The sequence below is a fragment of the Prionailurus bengalensis genome, chromosome B1 (assembly GCF_016509475.1).
Source record: "Prionailurus bengalensis isolate Pbe53 chromosome B1, Fcat_Pben_1.1_paternal_pri, whole genome shotgun sequence".
Classification (NCBI taxonomy): Eukaryota; Metazoa; Chordata; class Mammalia; order Carnivora; family Felidae; genus Prionailurus; species Prionailurus bengalensis.
In genome coordinates, this window is record NC_057344.1 from 31827261 (window position 1) to 31843760 (window position 16500).

General features: G+C 36.6%; 1 protein-coding gene across 2 annotated transcripts in view; it reads right to left on the minus strand.

Moving 5' to 3' along the window:
• The window catches only part of PPP2R2A (protein phosphatase 2 regulatory subunit Balpha), an 86414-nt gene that overhangs the window by 25971 nt on the left and 43943 nt on the right, over positions 1-16500 (minus strand). For both annotated transcript variants that reach the window (XM_043561348.1, XM_043561357.1), the window contains exon 3: positions 10255-10352. In XM_043561348.1, coding sequence (XP_043417283.1) covers positions 10255-10352 — 98 coding nt within the window. The remainder of the gene's footprint in view (positions 1-10254; positions 10353-16500) is intronic.

Below are 16500 nucleotides of genomic sequence, written 5' to 3' on the forward strand. Positions count from 1 at the left end.
AGCAGATCAGTGTGTCTCAACATATTAACTTATATCAAGCACAATGCTTCCTGCTACTCGTCTTCTACAGCTCCCACAAGCTCCATGTTCATTTAACTTTTGTCACTTAAGTTATAAAAGCAGACTGGACATGTTCTTCCACACTACACATGCACTCCTTTCCACTCAATTATTGCCCAGTTTCTTCACCTCCTTGACTGAAATTAACCTGATCAACATCAACAGATACAAAAACTTATGGAGTCACATGTGCAACATGATTCTAATTTTGCAAAACAAAAACACCCAGAATGCACACTTTATTCATTGGTCTTTATTCATGAGATGAGATGATTCTGAACGTTTGCTTATTGGGGGGGGGGGGGGGGTGCTCCCAAGTAGTCTTTGTGTTGACAAGGGGCTCAGTTCCATCTCACAAACCATGAGATCATGACCTGAGCTGAAATCAAGAGTCGGATGCTTATCAGACTGAGCCACCCAGGTGCCCCTGAGATGGGATGATTTTGGATTTTTATCTTTTTCTTTGTGAAAATGATACAGTTTTCATACTTTTCATGATAAACCTATTAAGAATAATCAAGAATTAAAAACAATCTCTGAAAGAACATCATCTGACATTCTGTAACAGCTAATTCTAAATATAAATAACTGCACTGTGCTTTTACTAATAACTTCCTTCTTTTAAAAGAAACTTTATGAAAATGTAGGATTTACTTTGCTCCCTGAACAAAACATAACACATTTTAGAAAAAATTAAAAATGTATTTTACTGTAATCTCATGTGACTGACAATGGATATTTTTTAAGCTGCTAAATAGAACACTAATAAAATTTAGTTAGTGTTTATTAATGATTCTTTAATCTTGTAATATATTTGCAACAAGCAAACATTTGCTTTTTATTTCAAAGTGGTTTAAAAGAGTTTGACTCTTGTAGGGTGGCTGGGTGACTCGTCGGTTAAGAGTCAGACTTTGGCTCAGGTCATGATCTCACCGTTTGCAGGTTTAAGCCCTACGTGGGGCTCTGTGCTGACAGCTCAGAGCCTGGAGCCTGTTTCTGATTCTGTCTCTTCCTCTCTCTCTCTGCCCCTCCCCTGTTCATGCTGACTCTTGTGTTCTCCCTCTCTCTTAAAAAAGTAAACATTAAAAAAACTAAAAGAAAAAAAAAGTTTGAGTCTTGTGAAATGACAGAAATGGTAGATATCTGATTAACAAACCACTATCAATGCAAATATATGGAACTTTCTAGAATAAAGCAAGATAAAACACAATCGATGTAAACAGAAAACAACAACAAAAGAAATTTCTATCATTTTCTGATCACAATGATGGTGGTGGAATATTTCAAGATTTTTCAGCTCTTATTAAATAGTAAGTTGTGCCCCTTCGCTGAATGCCTATTATATACTATACTAAGCAACACACACTTTAGACAACTTAGACTCTTATGGAGTTGGTTTCCTCTCTAAACAAGATTAACACAGAGATTGGTCTTTATTCATGAGATGAAATGATTCTGAATGTTTATTTTGAGAGAGACAGAGAGAGAGAGAAAATGAATCCCAAGTAGGCTCTGTGATGACACGAGGCTCAGCTCAATCTCACAAACCGTGAGATCATGACCTCAGCCGAAATCAAGAGTTGGACTGCTTAACCAACAGCAGATGGACCCCACATCTTTAATGTCCAATCGATCCACATTATTTAGACACAACATGATATGGCTAAACATACAATGGCCTGCAATCCAAAAAGCTGAACGTTAGTTTCTCAAATTAGGAAACCTGCAACACCCTGTATTCTGACCAAGTCATTTATTTTGAAAAGAGCAAAAGGAGTTATTTGAGAAAGAAACCAACTTCAATAAATTCTGAAACCTGTATATACAATTCAATTACAATATGGAAAAAATAAAAAAGATTAGTTCAACACACTTAAGGTACTGAAAAAGTAAAATACAGTAAAGACTAGATATAACTCTATAAAATAATGTTCTGTCTGATACAGATGCATTTAAAATAGTCATTGTAAAAAGATTATCAGTATGTATGTTGGAATAACCTGCCTGTCAGTTTGGGGGTGGGGAGGGAAGGTAGAGGAGGGGAAGATCTCTAAATTACATAAAGCAGAGTAATAAATTTCAATCAGATATTGAATTGAAATGGGAAAATATGAAATATGGGTAAATGTCTAAATAATTTAGAGGCAGGAAATCAGCAAACACAAACAGAAAAAGTAAACGAAACTTAAAGGCAGCCAATCTACAAAACTGAGAAACACAGCCTCCTGAAAGAACTTACTCTCCTCACAATACATGGCCTATAACAAATCAGTTTATTAAATACACCATCAGAAAAACAGGACATAGAGGAAACAATTTTAATTACTGGAAGTATCAAAAGTGTAGGTAAAACTAAAATCCGGTAAAAATACCTTTTTTAATCACCAATTTGTCGATTTTATTTCTTCTCTGTATTTAGAAATTTTTGGTTCAAGTATAAATTCGTAAAGTTTACTGGAAGAGAATTGGCCAATATAACTTAAAAATGCTCACAACCTTAGATCCAGCTACTTCACTTCTAGAAGGTTCTAAAGAAGTAATAGGTGCTTCAAAGTTTCAACTACAAGAATGTTTTTATAGTGTTATTCATAACAGAAAAAAGAAAAAAAAGATCAGAAAGCAAGAAATAAACAATCTAGGTAATCTCTAGCAATGGAGATTACATTAAATAAACTTCAGTACATGTCTGTAATGGAGTATCATGTAATCATTAAAGATGAGGATTTAGAATCTTTAACAACATGAAAGGTCTTTACATACAGTATGTGAGGAAAAATAACATACCACCCTAAATATAATCTCATTTTAGAAAGACAAATCTTTTTTTTTTTTTTTAATTTTTTTTTTTCAACGTTTATTTATTTTTGGGACAGAGAGAGACAGAGCATGAACGGGGAAGGGGCAGAGAGAGAGGGAGACACAGAATCGGAAACAGGCTCCAGGCTCTGAGCCATCAGCCCAGAGCCTGACGTGGGGCTCGAACTCACGGACCGCGAGATCGTGACCTGGCTGAAGTCGGACGCTTAACCGACTGCGCCACCCAGGCGCCCCGAAAGACAAATCTTTAATACACACCAAAAGTGTTGGGTTTTGTTTGGTGGAGTTATAGGTACTTTCTTGCCCCCTGTCCATGTCTCCTAAATTATCTACAGTGAATATGATGTTTTTAATTAAGAGGGAGAAATTACTTGTGAGAAAAATACAATTAAGAAGTGTTGTATGTGTGAGGTTGAGAAGATGGCAGAGAGAAGAAAAAGTAAATTCTAAAATTCCTGGGTATTATTAGTTTCACAGATTTGGATCTGTTTTTTGTTGTTTGGATTCTGGGGGGACAATATAAGAAATATGGACAATTCAAATTTCTGGGCAACAGGTAAAGTGAAAAAATTAATATGTCAAAAACATCCTTTCAAGATCTCATCCAGTGTTACAAAAAATAACATTTAGAGGAATCCCACTTTGTCTAACAGTTGTTTAGTGACATTCATACTGATAACGCTTAGCAATCAGAAATGGTACTTTAAACTGATACTTCACTTCTGGAAAATATAATTCTTTTGAATTTTGAATTCTTTGAGCTGGAACCTCAAAAGATTAGTAGGTAGGTGACATGTGTTTAACAGCTGGTTGGATAGAAATGTGGACAATAGACGGTTGAACAAGAGAGGTGGCTGGATGAATTCATGAACAAACAGAAATGAGGTATTTAAACTCTCAATCCAAAGTCTTTCTAACTTTTCCCTCCTTAAGCCTACCACAGAGAAGACATCATTCGTTAATGGCTACTATTAAAAAGTCAAGATCAAGTATTTTCCCCATTACGATAAAGTAATGAAACTGATTTTTCTGTGTGACTTGTATCACTTAGGCTCATACTTAGAGAAGTCAGATTTTTTTTCATATGCTAAACAATATGCAGCGTTGTGGATATTCATTCCAATTTATACAGAAATTAACTATTACCGACTTCACTAGCTATGTGATCGTAGAAAAGTTATCTTCTCTAATCTCAATTCATCCATAAATTGGTAATAAATTGAAACACAGGAGGTGTGCACACATCTTCATTATTTTGCTGTGAAGATTAAATAAGATTTTGTGACTGTGGCAGAGAAACAAGACACGTGGATTCTAGAATTAAGGGTTCATCTCTTTATTAAAGTGTATGACTTTGGATGATTAAACCTATTGTCTGACCCCAGTCTTTTTATTGGTAAAAAGAGACTGCTTTACTAGGGGCTGTAAATTTGGGGCCCATATACTACCTATCCATGGATGAAACCCAGGGATTTTGTGAACCTGGATGTGGTGGAAATTTAAATATTTTTTCCTACCAATGTCTAGCTGAAATTCAGCATTTCTTTCATTTATGGATATAGGTGATAAAACACCATATTAGCAGCATCCATCACTTTGTCACTATAGACATGACATGTTTTTAAATCACACCCCAGTTGTTACCCACAAAAACTTTTGTTTTTAATTTTATTTACTTTTTCAATTTTTAAAATATTTTTATGTTTATTTATTTTTGAGAGACAGAGCGTGAGTGGGGGAGGGGCAGAGAGAGAGGGAGTCACAGAATCCGAAGCAGGCTCCAGGCTCTGAGCTGTCAGCACAGAGCCCAACGCGGGCTCGAACTCACAAACCATGAGATCATGACTTGAGCCGAAGTCAGACAATTGATTGAGCCACCCAGGCACCCCACAAAAAACATTACTCAGTAATAAGTGTTTTTAAAAACACTTTGAAACGTATTTTTCAATATAGTTTCCTTCCTAATCCGATGTTATTATATACAATTAAAACATTCTGAGAAGTCCACAGAACTGACCAGGCTACTGACGAAATCCATGACACCAAAGGTTGAGAACCCCTGCAAAAAGCTTATACATTTTAGCACTTAGTTTCTGTGAATGCACCATATACAAATAAAGCTCAATATGGGCAAAACAAATTTCACAGTTATCTCTGGTAGAGGAGGGTAGTAGTAACAGGAAGGACAAAGAAGGCTTCTAAAGTGCCAGTAATATCCCATTTCTTGATCCAGGGAAGAATTACACAAGTGTGTTTGTTTTGTGAAAATTTATAGAACTGTACACTTGTGATTCTGTGCATTTTTCTGTATGTATCATGTGATCTATCTTAAAGGTATTTACATTTAATGTATCTTAAATACATTTAAGATCTATCTGTTTAAATGTATTTTTAGATATAAACTTGAAGCTGTATTATGGAGCTTTTATCCTTATCCTGGCACTGGAATGCAGAGAATTTCAACTCGACATTTTCTATCAAATGAGGTCCCCAAAGGACTTTTAAAAAAAGTAAAAGTGGGATCTCGGGCCTCCAGACATTCTGATTTAGTGGGTTTGAGACACAGTCCAGTAATCTGCATTTGAAATGCATGTTCCCAGGCGATTCTAACATTTTATTCTTTGAAAAACACAAAACTTAGATCAAAGAGTGAATGAAAAATGAAGACAGTTAAGCCCGGTAGCTAAGAGAAGAAACCTTATTTTATAGATACTTTGATTTAGCGTAAACCACACTGGATTTTCTTGAACTTCTCATGTATTCTTTCTATAATATTCCTGACAGATGGGCATCCAGATCTTGTGTATTTATTTCCATATACAAAAGAAACTAATCAATTCTTCCCACATAAATCCCTAAATATCAAGACTCTACACAGTCTCTTCTCCTGGCTATATAGACTTGGTTCCTTCGACCATTTCTCACCAACACTGCTAAATTTGCTGTTCTGATTGCTGCTCAGTAAATACTATGTAAAGCGAATGCTGCCACATCACCCTAGAAAAGTGGGTTCTCTCTTCACTTAAACATCAAAGTAAATCAACAACCCCTTTGTATGGATGATACTGAATCTGTTAAAAACAAATCTTGTTTTTTTTTTTTTTTAAGTTTATTTTGAGAGAGAGAAAGAGCAAGTCGGGGAGGGGCAGAGAGAGAGAGAGAGACAATCCCAAGCAGGTTCTATACTGTCAGCACAGAGCCCCACGTGGGGCTCAACCTGATGAACCTCATGACCTGAGCCGAATTCAGGAGTTGGATGCTCCACTGACTGAGCCACCTGGGCGCCCTTAACAACATCTTGGTGATTTTGAGCTCCATTCTAGTCTTTCCAAATAATTTACAAAGAAAATACATATTAAACCCCTACCCATTTTTTTTTTTTTTTTTTTTTATTGGAGAGGGAGGAGAGGGAGAGTTGAGAGTGCATGCACACAGAAAGGGGACAGGGAGAGGGAGAGAATTTAAAGAGCAGGCTCCATCCATGCTCGGCATGGAGCCTGACACAGGGGGCTTGATCTCACAACTGTGAGATCATGTCCTTGAGCCGACATCAAGCTTAACAATTGAATCACCCAGATGCCCTAACCCCCCACCCATCTTTTAAGATTTCTTCTATATCTTGTTAAGGAGTTTTGGGAATGCCACGTTAAGAACAACCAAAAAATGAGAAAAAGCCTAGAAAGTTACTAGCACTCCTAGAACACAGAAAACAAAGGCTCTATACGATAATCTAGGAAGAAATGTAAAAAAGGAACATCTCCCTTCTCACCTTTCTCCTTAATTGTCCCTTAAAAAAAAAATCTCCCCCCTACACACACTTTAACCTCTATCAATCAGAAAGCCTCAGAGAAAAGTGAAGGTCTGAGCAATCCAAAGTCAAAAGAAAAATCAGCAATTTCAACAACTGCCGCCCACCTAATTTGAATACCCATAAAACGAAAGATCCTTTACAAAATACAGAACACCAACACCACCTAGTCTAACAGTTACTTGGAATCTCCCAAGAAAAACTATTAATATTTTCATTATCAACAAGAATATATCCCACCATCTACTTTGTTGTCAAAAGCTATTACATAAAAGTTATGAAAACAGTATGATTGTTCACCTATTTTAGGACATGCTATAAACATTGGACTGGGTATCAACACTTACTGACCACAGGACAAGTGGAATGCCTCATGGAAATCACCTTACCCTTGGGCCTTAATTTCCCTACGCGACCTGCTTCTATCACAGAGATTCTGTCAAACAGAAAACTATAGGAACGTATTAGTTATAAAAATAGTATTAAATGACAGCAAAAAATGTTTTAGCATCACCAGGGTGAAATACACTCGAACTGAATGACAGCCCTCTAAATGACTACCCAGTTTCTTTGACTGTGGAACAGATGGACAGGCAGCAAGAGGTACCCGACAGGATGACAGGAAGGGGATCAGCCACACTTGAAGGGTAAAAGAAGTGAGACAGAACGGTGAGTTAAAGGTGTCAGTCTGCCGTGCCAGTCAAGTGAAGTTTAGAAAGGAACCCCGCCAGCTACCCAGTGAGAAGATAAAGCCACGAGAATGCAAATGCCACTGTTTTGTACACGGAGCTGGCATCATTATCAGACACTAAGAAAGGCTCACTGGACAGGCACCAGTGCTCCCTGGAATGTATGTTTAATAGCTATAACTGTTAGAAGAAGCCGGACTGAAATTCAGAGATCTAAGTTCTAATTCTAGAGCTCTGCTATTAAACTAAGCAATACAACCTTTTGATAGAAACCTTTTCTGGGATTATCTAAAAACTAGAAAAAGATCATCTTTAAGTTCTCTCCCACTTTCCAAACTAGAACACTATTTTACAGATGTAACAGATGTGGATTCATAAAAATCTAATCTAGGGGCGCCTGGGTGGCGCAGTTGGTTGGGCGTCCGACTTCAGCCAGGTCACGATCTCCCGGTCCGGGAGTTCGAGCCCCGCGTCAGGCTCTGGGCTGATGGCTCAGAGCCTGGAGCCAGTTTCCAATTCTGTGTCTCCCTCTCTCTCTGCCCCTCCCCCGTTCATGCTCTGTCTCTCTCTGTCCCAAAAATAAATAAACGTTGAAAAAAAAAATTTAAAAAAAATAAAATAAAATAAAAATCTAATCTAAATATATTAGGTACTGATATAAAGGTGCCTCTAGACGTAAGGCACAGACATTATCAGTGACGTAGGCAGTGAGTGTCCTGAAGACAGCCCTATACTACACGCTCCATATAAGACAGGGCTTAAAAATGTGGAAAATAAGTTAGGTAACAGGCACCAAATTAATATTAACAAGATAAAGTTTTGAAGGAAGAAGTAAATTATTACCTCATCATTATTTAATCCATCGCTTAAAACATACTGATACTTGTACTAAGTAATTCTCAAGATACACTACTAACCTGAGGTTCTAGATAATGCATCTATCTTGAATTCTTAAATGCAGTTAAGAAGGTCAGATACATGTGAAAAAGGAAGTCCTTTTTTGGTACCAATGATCCTTCTCAAAAAGTCATTTTGCTCATTCCTTGTTATAAGGGTATGTATCTTAAATATTAGCACTTTAGAATCTTCAATGGAATTTCAGAAAAGAATCAAAGGAAACCTATTCCTCAAATCTGGGGCCTTGTTTGCCAATACAAGTAAAACGTTCGAGCAGTTGCAGTAACTCTGTGTTAGATCTTTTATTCCAATTTATCGTATATCAAACCCCTACTAGATTTATCGAAAGCTCCAAACACCTTTCTTTAAAACAAAAGCTAAGTTGTAGACAGTCATTAACACCCAGTAAAAAACCAAAACCAAACAAACAAAAAAAACCACTCAAGGGCAGAGAATGCCAGCTCTAACTTCTGAATAACAAAATTACCATTCATATTTTGGTTATCTAAGGTGAAAGGCACCGAAGAATATTAAAAGATGACGCGTCAGAAGTTTTGAGTCCTAGTTGTTAGTTCTGCCACACTAATCAAGTGGTCTGTTAATATCCTAACTTTCTCATTTGTAAATAGAAAGGGAAACTGTAATGATCTAAGGTTCCATTTCAACTCTTAAGTATTTCAAGATTCCTATGGTCAAGATTTTAGTTGCTTGAAAATAGGAACAGAAAACTGATTTTGCCTCCCCCCTTCCCATAAGAACAGTCTTTGTCAAGAAAAGCTGGAGTCTTTTCATATTGTCTTCCAACCAAAAATAAATAAATAAATAAAAGGAGACATATTTAGTGTTTGTGCATCTTCTAATCAGACACTATTAATCATTTCTTTTAAAATTAAATTACCTACCTCACTGGGGTGTTGTGAGGATTAATTCATTAGTGTTTGTAAAGCACTTTGAGATCCTCAGGTCAAAGGCGCTATAGAAGTGCAAAGTAGTAGTATTATTACTAGATTCTTTGCTTATTTAAGGAACTTCACAATCCTTTAAAACCTAACTCTCTGTTATGATTTAGACATCTATTTGTAAAACCCTGCAATTTATGCACATTACTTTTAACTCTTTTTGGATACATAAACAGGGACAGGATGTTTCAAAACAGAGGATTTTAAATAATGTCTAATTTTGATCTATGAATGGACAGAGAAAGTAAAGGAAAATCTAGTGTGACAAATTTTAACATAAAATTTTAGTGAGAAATCTTGTCAATCGGATTTAGAAGTGTGCCTAAGCTGTACCCGAAACAAAACAAAACCCACTTTAATCTCAAGAGTCTGCAATGAGAAATTCCTTTCTTCAAAGAGAAAAGGAAAACAATTTTCAAATCAACTCTGCTTGAAAAGGGGTACTACTGAGCTTATAAATTACATTACATGGGTATACACGCAATTGTCATTTAAAACAGTTTTATTTAAACCACAGTAACAGTATTAGTATGAACTGATGTCAAAATAACTCAACAGCTTTTTCTTTAAACTAGCCTCCCACCCCCAATTACACAAAGCAAACTAAGCACTGAGAAGAGATCAAAGCAATTTTGCTTTATGGGGTTTTAAGAGAAAAAAAACGAGGGCCAAGGCTTCAAAACCAGTTAAAATCTTGAATTAACACCACTTCCCACTCCTTTCTCTAACCAAATCTAACAAAGCGCTGTGTTTTTATAGTCAAAACTACACACACACACACACACACACACACACACACACACACACACACAAAGCTAAGAGAAGCAGAGCCATCTATCCATTGGGATATTCTGCTTGATAAACATTAAGGGAAACCATCTATCCATTGGGATATTCTGCTTGATAAACATTAAGGGAAAAAAAAAAAAAAGTCAAAATCCTCTGATGAAGTACTCCAGTGCAATACAAGTTCTAGCCCCCAAAGCAAACTGAAATTTAGATATATTAAACTTTAAACACTTACCTCCTGCTCCTGCTGAAAGATGACGACTCTACCACCTTTATCTCCTGTTGCTAGTAATTCTCCAGAATGATTAAATTCTACCGTAGAAATTATATCTGCTGTATAATTGAAACAAAAACAAAGAAGAAATGATTTTAGTTTTTCTTTCCCAACTTACACAGAACTTAGCATGTTTTCCCTAACACATTCCAGGCCTACAGATGAACCTACCATCAGAAATAAGTAAATCTAAGGTTCTTTCATGAATATTTTAGTTCTCCAAAAACACATTCTCTCTAGAATAAATCAGTATGAATCTATTTTAACAGGAATACAAATTATACTTAAATACTAGTGGTTTACTGGTATTTCACTAAAATCTTGAGTGTAATCAACAATTTGTGAAACATTTTATGATAGGACCATGAAACATTATAATAATTATCTTGATAATTTTCCTTCTTATATACTTTTGATAAGCTTCTTTATGCGAACCCAAAGGTGGCCTCTGAAACTAAAGCAGATATAACTAAAATGGGGGAAATTTTTAAATGTAAAAGTAACTTTAGATGAAATTTTAACAGTCATAAATCAATAAATTCAAATTATGGCCTCTCAAACAAAAGTCTGCAAACAGAACACACACATATCAGGAACACTTTGTGCTATGCACCGTCAATATGCACAGCTCTTCTTGTGGCTCCCAAACACCACACAGGCTACTAGAGGCAGTCCTGTTACACCCGAAGTCAGTGCTAATTTCACAGTAAATTCAAATAAAATTATAGGGTATTTCACTTGCTTATTGACACCAGAGTCATTTTTCTAAGGGAAAAAAATCTAAGTTACAGAATTAGGTATTAAGATAAAGCAACTACACTGGAAAAATTCACCACTGTTACTAACAAGTTCTTCACTATAAAGCATTATGCCAAATTAGGAAAGACTTCATCATATGCAATTTAAATAAACTTTTTTTTTTTTTACAAGAGAAAGGCCATTTTCTGACCTATATCAGCTCACTGTGACAATTTAAGAATGTTGATTTGCTATAATAAAGAACACTATACACCTTCAATTTTAAAAATTACTGACCAACGTATCTTTACTAATAACCTGTCCAATACTCCATTTTGTAGTTTTCTTTTTAGTGATTTTTCCAAGAACAGCTTGATTTTGGAAAGCTTTCTTTGCTTCCTTCATTGTCTAGGTCCAAGGCACTTTACCTTTTTGGAATACTCTGAGAGCCTACCGAAAGTTACACGTGTCGTGCCAAAAAACTGCATGCTTAAGTGCACACAAAAATGTGCATGTAATTTCAGAAGGTGTGGACAGCACCCCACTTCCAGATTAAAAACCTTATCCCAGGGGTGCCTGGGTGGCTCAGTTGGTTGGGCGACCGACTTCGGCTCAGGTCATGATCTCGCAGTTTGTGAGTTCGAGCCCCATGTCGGGGTCTGTGCTGACGGCGGCTCAGAGCCTGGAGCCTACTTCAGATTCTGTCTCTCCCTCTCCCTACCCCTCCCATGCTCACGCTCTGTGTCTCTCTTGTCTCTCAATAATAAATAAATGTTTAAAAAAATTAAAAAACAAAAAACAAAAAAAAAAACACCTTATCTCAGAAGCCCATCGTGGTCAGCGGTATCAGGAGGAAAAAATAAATTTAGTGTTCGTATATGTAACGTAAAAGTGTGAAACTGAACATATCAGACTAATCTGTAAAGACAAACATAATTATTTAAAAAGCCATTCTATTTTGCTCATCAAGATTAAGTGTACTCTTAATCCCCTTCACCTATTTCATCCATTCCCCCACCCACCTCCCCTCTGACATGCTTTAAGTGAGTACCCTCAGTTATTTTTTTTCTTTTTCAACATTTTTTACTTGAAGCATACTTAAGAATACAGGGTTCTAAAATATATAAATATATACTTTAAAATATATTTATATATTTTTCTAATACATATATTCATATATAAATATGTACATATATATAAATATATACACATATATATGTGTGTATATGTGTGTGTATATATATAAAACATTCCATCCAAGAAAAACAGAATACACATTTTCTTCAAGTACACACAGGAGAATCCCCCAGTTAAATCACATAAAAAAGAAACCTAACGAATATGACAAATTTAAGAACCCTTGAATCATACCAAGTACATTTCCCAATCACACCGGCACAAAACTAAATTATCAGCAATAAAACAAAGCTGGAAAAGCTACAATGTAATTATTAAATATTTAATATGTAAATATTAAACAACATACTGTTGCACAAGCAATGAGCCAAATAAGAAATCACACATAAAAGCCATTCATTGGGTGCTCTGTATTCTGTAGTGAAGGTTTAAAATCATACAAGAGCCCTGCACTTAAAGTACATTAGGGTACACTTTGAGAGAGAAAATAAATAGAAGCTAACAATACCAGACACAATATATGGAGTCACTTCTTACCTGAAGGTCAGGTTCTTTTTAAAATCAGGGAATAAGGTTAAAAACCATACATCATAAAAATTACCTTTAAATTCAAACCACTCAGACAAGCATCACTTTGGACACGCAAATTCTTTCTGTTGTCAGTCCAGCTCAGCCAACTTCCCCCAGTGCATTGCTAGCTTATGGTTTCTTTGGCTAATGCACCAGATGAACTAGTTAATTTGCATACAAAGTCATGCTGCACCAAAAATACTTCTCTTTGAACTCTCAAATTGGTGAAATGCTCACACCTAACACCAACACCAGATTCACTTTCCTGTTCACACAATGGAATAACAGGCAGAGTTGGCTCAGTATTTAAATTACTTCATCTTTTTCCCAAATTGTTGCATTCACCTAAATTAAAGAAATTACAACTCTTGTTAGTTAGATGAGCTGTTATGGCTGTAACTTAATAAAGGATAAGTCAATGATCAGTATAATTAGCCTGACTAGCCTTCCTGCTGAGCACTGGAAAGCAAGAGGGACTTGCTGAAAGATGTGCTTAATTTCCAATGGGGGAGAAATCTTGTCTTTCTAAAGTGACCTGGACAGGAGAAAAATCTAGAGATGATTAAGTCAACAGGGAGGTCATTATAATAGTACTGAAGAGATGTGGGATAGGAATGGTGGTGATAGGATTCTGTATCTATGTTACCCTCAGAAGACAGAACAAGAATCAAGTAATAAAACAGTAGGCTTTATTACAACACCCCAAGGTACTAAAGATAGTACTGGTTATAGCTGGTTATAATGCAGTCACTGAATATGTGACAGGGTGGGGAAGAAAAGAGAAGTGTGTCTGTCTGCATGTAAGAGAGAGAAGGGAGGAGGAAAAGAGAAGGGGAGGGAAGAAGAGAAACAGACTAGTGTTTTAGTGCAAACTGTAACAGGAATAAGACGACATCTGTTCTTACAATGGTCACTTATCCCAGGAATGGCTATTTTACAACTAGAACCCCAAAGTAAAGTGATGTCATAAATGCTTAATACTGAAGCAGCTTCACAGCAAGGGTACAAAATTTTAACAGGCACACTTGAGACAGGCCGAGGAATCCTAGAAACAAAACTAACAACCAGCCTATCAAAAAAAAAAAAAAAAAAAAAAAAGGGCCAAGAACCAAAGATACTATATACCATAGAAGTCAACCCACTTTAAATCACTGAGGAAGGAAAATATTGGGTGAAAGGCATACAACTTTCTCTATTTATACACACTTTATTATTATTATTTTTTAGCGTTTGTTTATTTTTGAGAGAGACAGAGTACAAGTGAGGGAGGGGCCAAGAAAGGGGGAGACACAGAATCTGAAGCAGGCTCCAGGCTCTGAACTGTGAGCACAGAGCCCAATGCGGGGCTCGAACTCATGAACTGTGAGATCATGACCTGAGCCGAGGTCAGACGCTGTTATCGACTGAGGCACCCAGGCACCCCTCAATTTATAGATACTCTTTAAAAAAAATTTTTTTTTAATGTTTATTTATTTCTAAGACAGAGACAGAGCATGAGTGGGGGAGGGGCAGAGCGAGAGGGAGACAGAATCCAAAGCAGGCTGCAGGCTCCAGGCTCCGAGCTGTCAGCACAGAGCCTTTCAAAGCGGGGCTCGAACTCACAAACCGTGAGATCATGACCTGAGCCGACGTCGGTCACTCAACAGACTGAGCCACCCAGGTGCCCCCATTTATAGATATTCTTAATACATTGGTGTCTGTTATTTTTCATCTTGCTACAAGCCAATGAACTAAGAGAAAATCTGAGAAACAGCCAACCAAGCCACTGCTTAGCTGAACAGTGTAAAGCAACAAACAACAAAAATCAAAGAACAAAAACTTCCTCTTTTAAGAAAGAAAAAAAAAAAAAGATTATTTCCTATGGCCAATAAAATGTTATTTCACAATGAAAAAACTGTCCATGTTAATCTTTTTATAAGAACATCAGTCAACTGCCCTACTATGCCCGAAGTCAACACAGAGCAATTTTAGGCATAGATCGAATTCCAGGCAACAGCACTTAAAAGGCACAAATTTTTAGTAAGAAAACTTAATATACACAATGTTTTTGACTTGTTAAATCTTATAAAATCAAGGATTAAAATGTATTCTATAAAATGGAATTCTCATTTCTTCCAACCCTTTCCTTTCTTTGTAAACCACTGGCAGCCAGGTTTCATTCTCGGAAGCTGAAATCACTGCTTTCTTCTGGGGGCAGAGTGGTGGTTGGTGGCAGTACGAGTGACAACAGTAGTATTACTGGTCTGTTTTTATTTCACCAGGCACAACATTTCTTGTTACCTGTCTCCCCTATTTCCTAAGTGGTATAATAAACAAAACAGGGTACAGCAGAAAACTAACAGACGGTATATATCAATAGTAGTAATTAACAAAAATTACTATATATTAGGTGAGCAAATAATTATTAGCTCTGACATGTGGGTGAGGGTGAGAATGAGGGTTAGGAGTTAGTTTCTGCTTCTGGCCATGAGGGAGAGACTAAGACAATCTGGACGCATCCTCTTGCTGGGAAGGACTAGAAAACGGAACAAAAATGTTGTCGGACTGTGAACCCTTAGACAAGAGAAAGAAGTGAGTCATATTTAACGCCCTTTACTTTCTGGACAGGGCAGTCAGACAGAGCAGCAATCTCACTTAGTTGTGGAGACAGAAACTGGGGGTTATGGAAAACAGAAATCAGGGGGAATTTGAAGCAGAGCACAGAAAGAGAGAGGACACTTGGGTTCTTTAATTGAATCTGAGCATTTGTGGTGACACTCCACAAGGCCTAGAAAAGAACCACTAGAAAGCTTTCGAGGGCTCAGAACTATTAGGGGATCCCTACCAGCTGGAGTAGAGAAACCTCATAATTAATGAAGCACCAAGTAAAGTCTTCAGAAGAGCATCACCTTAGTAAGTGGAACTACATCAACACAAAAGACTGAATTTGTCCTAACAAAGCTAAAAACAGACTTTGAAAGAATCAAATGTATCTCAAGCAACTTAACTATGTGCTGGAACAAAACCCAATACTCAACAATGTAAATTCACAACGTTTGGCATCTAATCCAAAATCACCAGTTATGTAAAGAGCAGCAATATGTGACCCATAACCAGAAGGACCCAAAATGACAAAAATGATGATGGAATTAAGGTCCTATCAGACAAGAACCTTAAAACAACTATTGTAAATATGCTCCAGAACACAGAATGAATTATAAACATGTTGAGAAATGTAAGAGAAAAGACAAGGAACATCTAGAAATGAAAAATACACTACCTGAAATGAAAGATACACTGGGTGGCATTAACCAACTAGATACTGCAGGAGGAAAGATCAAGAACTCAAAGGGCTATTACAGGGGGGAGGAAAAAAAAAAAAAAGCAAGAGCAAAGCAGGAAAAAAGAACAAAGACCTGACCTGTAAGATAATATCAAGTGTTCTACCATGTGGATCACTGCAGTCCCAGAAAAAAAAAGGTGGAAAATACTGAAAAACAAAATAAAAAAGCCCCCCACCAATATGTAAATGTGAGCATGATGACACTCTATGTAGAATAATCACAATAGATCAGTTATAAATGCAGACTTATACAGGTATACAATAGTGGTAACTCAAAAAACATCAACAGCCTTGCACTGGTGATGTGACTGGAAAATCATGAGGAATTCTTTGTAAAATTCTAGTATTTCCAAGTACAATGTTCCCTTGATTTACACAGCAAACATCAGTATATACATTAAACCCATGCAAAATAATATGTGATAAATAAAACGGATTTT